Source organism: Aptenodytes forsteri, unplaced genomic scaffold (assembly GCF_000699145.1).
Source record: "Aptenodytes forsteri isolate BGI_AS27 unplaced genomic scaffold, ASM69914v1 Scaffold207, whole genome shotgun sequence".
Classification (NCBI taxonomy): Eukaryota; Metazoa; Chordata; class Aves; order Sphenisciformes; family Spheniscidae; genus Aptenodytes; species Aptenodytes forsteri.
Window position 1 is genome coordinate 786,380 of NW_008794836.1, and position 6,163 is coordinate 792,542.

General features: G+C 42.4%; 1 protein-coding gene across 1 annotated transcript in view; it reads left to right on the forward strand.

Annotated features, from left to right (window-relative positions):
* LOC103895008 (cell surface glycoprotein CD200 receptor 1-B-like) overlaps positions 1-200 on the forward strand; it is a 9,492-nt gene extending 9,292 nt beyond the window's left edge. Inside the window, 1 exon segment of the mRNA XM_009274507.1 lies at positions 84-200. Within this exon segment, the coding sequence (XP_009272782.1) occupies positions 84-200 (117 nt within the window).
* The last annotated feature ends 5,963 nt before the right edge of the window (positions 201-6,163 follow it).

The following is a 6,163-nucleotide window of genomic DNA, read 5'->3' on the forward strand; positions in this document are numbered from 1 at the left end:
GGGTTGATGGTTGGACTCGATGATCTTAGAGGTCTTTTCCAACCTAATGGTTCTATGATTCTATGTTTTTCTTTATATTGCAGACTGAGAACTTCAGGTCCACACTGTCACGTGAGAAAGTAGCTGTGGTCAAACCTCCTGTCTTATCAGAGAGTATCTATCAGAATTACAATCCAAGAATGATATATATGAACTGTTAACAGTGTAGGCACAAGCAGTCTAATACCAGCTCAGCTCCTAATGATACTCAGTTACTTGAACTTGTACTTCAACTAACAAATCTCAGACCTTGCCGCATAGCAGGCCAGCAGAACGCTCAAAACTGCCCCACAAAAGCCTTTGTCTTTCCTGACCTGAGGACAGTGGGGCAGAGCAACCTGTTCTAGTAAATTATTTTTCTCTTTCTCTAAATATCAGTGCAGCTCTTGAAACATTTGAAACTTTTAAAGACCGAGTTGGGGAAATACCTATCTGAATTTTGTTTGAAAATGGGCTCTGAGGTATGTGCTGTCTCTTCTCAAATCAATAATTGACATATTTCTGTGCCAGAGTAACAGACTGCTGGTGAAAATGTAGCACTTTTTTTCCATTTTAGCAACTGGATTCTCTTTGCAATTTTGTGTTGGAAACCAGGAAGTGACACAGGGGACCCCAAAACATAGAAGGTCAAAGAAACACATCCAGCAGAAATAAGAGTGTTTTTTTTTTCTGGGTAGATAGTTACATGTGGCAGATGACAGTCTGGTATTTGTCATCTTCGTTTATTTTTTATTTTTTAATGTTTTTTTTTTCAATTAAACTTTCTGTTTGCATTGATAATGGAAGAAAAAAGCCAATTTGAAATTGTACTTGATATGGAAGTGAGAAATAGCAATAGGCAGTTTTCTAAGATTAATTTTAAAGTAAATGTGCAAATATGCAAATATTTACCTAAATGATTTCTGGGGCTATTTGGGTAAACATTCATTGAGCAGTTTCTTAGAGGCTGAGATCAAAGCATGGTTTTACTGAGAACAGAAGTGTTAAGTTGTGAAAAATGCAGGTGGTGTGCTTGTTTAAAACAAACAACCCCCCCCCGTGGTTTTTTTTTAAAAAAAAACCCCCCCCCCCCCCAACCAAATAATTTATTTCTTCTCATCCTTGTGCCCCCAAGCTGAACCCCCCCCGCCCCCCTTGGGTGGTTAATTTCAGTTTTCATTCATCAGATTTGTCAAACCTTCCAAACATTAATGCAGCAATAAGTATACTCAAATGTATGTTTTGAATGCTCGTCACTGGAGGAAGTCATCTCTGCTCCTTCAATGTTCTTAGGCATAAGGATGTCCCAGTGCCTTTTAATTGCATTTCACTGTATCACTTCTAAATACACATGGGTGGGCACCTACCGATATCAGTCCAGCCTTTCATTTTAGTTAGAAAGGCATGAAAAGCAACTCTCTGCCTTAATGAAAAGTGCTTACAGAAGGTAGTCCATCCGCACCTGGTAACTGAGCGAAGCCGTTCTTGTGGTGTTAAATGTCAATGATGGGTCACTATCTCAGAGCTGTGTACAGCTGCTTCATGTCACCTGTGGGGAAGGAGATGCACCTTTTCATGTATACAGCCTCTGGGAGAAAAAAGTGACAGATAGCTTGGAATTAGTGCAAACAGGTTTTCAGTGATGCTAGCTAGAAAAAGCGTTTTCTAGCTCTAGTAAAATCCACAGCAGTGCCTTAGTCTAAGGAAGCGGTTTCCCAGTTCTGCTGGCCCACGGCTGGCACTGCGTCATGGGCATGATCCAGCACCCTTTTTTGTTCTCCTTGTCAGCCTGGACCTTTAACAGTTACGGTGTTGTCAAGGAGTTGGTTGTGATGGGAAGCCTCTGAAATGGGGGAAAGATCTCTTGTTGCTTAGCCCAGTTGAGTCTAAACCTGGCTTCCTAGGCTGGTGCTGCTCAGTGTGACAAGTGAGCGTGGATCGTTCCTGTGGACAACTTACAGCAATTTGGGTCTGTCTTCTTATTCAGAAGCTGGACCATTGCAGCCAAACCTAAGGATGATATGGCTGTCAAAATGAAGAGAGTTAGGCTGTGGAGCAGCCTGCTTTTGGCAATCATGGTGCATGTGTGTTGTGATTTTTAGGGTGCAAAGCAAGAACTTTTCATAACTCCTTTGCACTAAGTGAAATGTCGAAGAGTAAGATCTAATACAGACAGACAGGGACATGATAGTGCGGGGGGCAAAACCCTCTGGAGAAACATCACTGTGATAATTAACCCTGGCTGAAAAGCATGGTTTCTGGGCTCATGGTTTTATTTTCCACCTTAATTTGTATTTGGTGGAATTGGTCCAGTCACCTGCAACGTGTCAGCATTTCCTAGAAATTCTGAGCAGACTTTGTTTGATGTGCTGAAACAAGGTGCTCTGGCAATGAGATAGGTCCCTTTGTGCTGCAGGTGTTCAGTGAAATGGGCTCTCTGGCAGTTCCACAGCTCTTAACAGCCATATGCACTTATGGTTTGCCTGATTTCTTATTTCTGGGATGGCCCAAGAGCCAGTCCTGCTGCAACCTCTCAGAAAATTAGCTTACAGCATTGTAGCCTAGTCAGGCTTTGATCATCACCTGTTTACTGCCAACAAAAAGCTCGAGTTATCAACCCACAGCTCAGGCAAACCCACATGTTGCAGGCACTAAAAGGCCTCAGCTGCCTAATTGTTGTATCATCTTCCTTCTGCAATAAAATTGGCCCTCACGCTTTTCAAGCTCCTTGTATATGATTAATGAAACTTATTAGTCCAAAGAGAATAATGTGGCTAGTGGGGGGGATTGTAAGAAAGGCTAGGACATGAATAATGCTTCTAGGCAGAGCATAATAATAGAACAATCTCAATTTTCTGCTCATCTTTTGTATGCGTTGTAATACTGGCACAAGTGGTAGGTAGTTTCAGATACAGAGTTTGCTCCTTTTTTAGCTTTTGACCACAGGAGTATGTATTACATCCAAGCTGCCAACAGGTGATAACTATTCTAGTGGGCCTGTCAGCTCTGCTAATAGCATTGTCTTTGACAGAAGGAAGATGGGATTAGCCATGCAATGGGCCGATGTGTATGCTCAGAAAGGAAGCCCTTGGTGCTTGGGATAAGACAGAGAGATCTGCGAGTTGAATGATTTTGTAAGGAAGCAGAGAGAGGAAAATGGGAGAGACTGGAGAAGGGAGTTGACAGAGGAGAGCGATAAGACTGAGAGAGTGAGCATGATGTTGGGTCGTTGCAGCTTAATACTTAATAGTGTGACTAATTGCTTTTTCCATTCACACTGCCTGTCACTGCGTACCTTAACTGCTGATCGTGACTGGTGAAGGACAGGCTTTTGTCATATGGGAAGCTCTACACTCTTCTCTCAGGGTGGAAAACTAGGCACGGGCTTTGATGGTTTCCTCTATGCCTGCCATCACCAGAGAGGGGTGTGTGTCATGCTTCTTGGTCTACGAGCTGCACACCAAAGGGCTAAAAGCCATGAGACACACACCTCAGGGGGGCGAGGGGAAGGAGGGAGAGGCCTGACACTCCTTCCGTGGCTCACCAGGAGTTTAACTCCTCCAGAAAGGCTTGAGCTGGGCTTGTAGCCAGGTCCACCTCTGCCAACTCCCTCGCTCCCAGAAGCAGGGACCAGTGTGCAGCAGTACCCGGCTGCTGGGCCAGTGCAGCGGGGTGGGTGCAGGAGCCCTCCTCGCGCTGCCCGAGAGCTGCCCGCAGGGGCTGGTAGCTGCTAGCTCCTGCCCGAGCCACGTTCTCCTGGGCTGACTGCTGAGAAAGTGCCTGCTTCCCGCCTGGATTTAATTTTGCAGTTGATCTGTTGAGTGTTTTGAGAATGAGAAGAAAATCACTTGAATATTTTCTGTCATGCTGATTTTGTAATGGGATAGGCATCTTGGTGTAATCCTAAGAACAACCCAAATTGTGTATTTTGTCTCTTGTAGGGATTTGGTCTGGAAAATAACCAACTTGAGGATGTTTTTATGAGTATATTTACCATGCTTTTTTCCTTTATTGCAAGAACACTTTTGGTCATCTTATACTGATCTTATTTGCACCGAAAGCAAATTTAAGCAAGGCAAATGTTTTAGACTGCAAACTTCCACATATTCTTCTGTGGCCTTGTAAAAATGGCTAGGAAAATGCTGACTGTTTATTCAATAATCATTGTGAGAGCGCTACTAAAAGATGATGGGTGTTGGAGTGAGCTAGACAAAAAAATAAATAAAATAAATAAAAGGCTGGGAGTGTAAGCCCCTGCTCCAGGGCTGTTGCAACAGCTCTGCCTTGCCACTGCTGTTTCAGACTGACTATTAGTCAAATGCACAGTTGATTGAATGTCACTTGTGCTTTATAGCACTAGATGTGATTATAGATGAAAATGCTCCTGTTTATTGTGTGGACTTTCACTCATAATGTTTATAGGGCACTCTTGGCAATAGTCATGATGTCTGCTTTCTGATTAATCTGTGAAGAATTTATCTTCTGGGAATAGCAGGTGTTGCGATGCTGCTGAACAGTTCTTTATTCTCTGTTCACTGAATATGGAAAAAAAATAGTTGCCAAAAAGTTATGTTTAGAGCCCCATAAATTGGAATGTACCTTCAGATTATGATCAAGATTTGTTTAAAATCCCAATTTTCAACACCAGGATTGAAATGAAGAAGGTAAATAATTTTCCTGCAGACTTTGGAAACGGGGCAAATGTCCTAAGGTAATTTGCCAGCTCAGTGAAAAGCTCGGTATCCTAAGTTTGGCCAAAAAGTTTGTTTAGAGCCCCATAAATTGGAATGTACCTTCAGATTATGATCAAGATTTGTTTAAAATCCCAATTTTCAACACCAGGATTGAAATGAAGAAGGTAAATAATTTTCCTGCAGACTTTGGAAACGGGGCAAATGTCCTAAGGTAATTTGCCAGCTCAGTGAAAAGCTCGGTATCCTAAGTTTGGTATTTCTTGCAGCTGTATTTTTGGTCTAGCCTTCTTGGCATCATTGGTCATAGCTTTTCTTCTCTGATGAGAAAATAATACTTTCCTTCGTTCTCCCCTAATAACTGTAACACCTGTGGAATATTGTCCTGCTGGTTTTGATGTCTTTGTGACTTGGTCTTTCAGCCTTTGTGAAGTCTTTTTTGTTAATATTAACTTGTCCTCAGCTTGTCCACAATCTGAATGCATCTGTCATGTGCTGGAGGGAGTGAAGAGCTCATGATTTAACTAAGTGGGACTTCTGCTAGAGTCCTATCACTTCTTTGTCCTGGAATAGTTTGTGGTTTTGCTCTTAATGGTGCTTCTTTAAGCAGTTACTGACTTTTCTCTTTATTTCTTTAAAGTTTTCTCCCCAGTCCTCTCATGCACTAGTTTTCTCAGTTTATTTATTTTTATCTTCTCTAAGTATTTTATTATCCAGTTCTCTTTCCTTCTCTTTTTGGCATCAAAGACTCAGTTCTCAGTGCATTCTACACTCAGTTGCTTTTGTAGGTGCCAGATCCTCTCAATGAAATTTTTTCTTTAAGATTTTTTTTTTTTTGGGGGGGGGTGAGGGAAACAAAATGTTTCAAAAATTGTGACTTATTTTTGGAATTTCTAGTGCTTTTCACTGAACTTCCCCTTAGAGACATACTCCAGGTCTCCTTGATTTATTTTTTTTTGGCCAATACATAAGAAGAAATTAATCACTTTTGATTATAATTTTGATTATAAACCACTCCTCTGCTTCAGATTCTGCAAATCTAAGCTCACCTACCACATCCAAATGCGTAATATGCAGCATTTTATTTGTCTTTGGGTAACATCTGTCTTGCATTATTATGCAAAAACATCATAGCCAGTTTATTTATGATGACACCAAGCTGAGTGGTGCGGTTGACACGCCTGAGGGATGGGATGCCATCCAGAGGGACCTGCACAAGCTCAAGAAGGGGGCCCATGTGAACCTCATGAGGTTTAACAAGGCCAAGTGCAGGGTCCTGCACAGGCTGGGAGATGAAGGGATTGAGAGCAGCCCTGCAGAGAAGGATTTGGGGGTACTGGTGGAGGAAAAGCTGGACATGAGCCAGCAATGTGCGCTCGCAGCCCAGAAGGCCAATCGTATCCTGGGCTGCATCCAAAGAAGCGTGGCCAGCAGGTCGAGGGAGGCGATTCTGC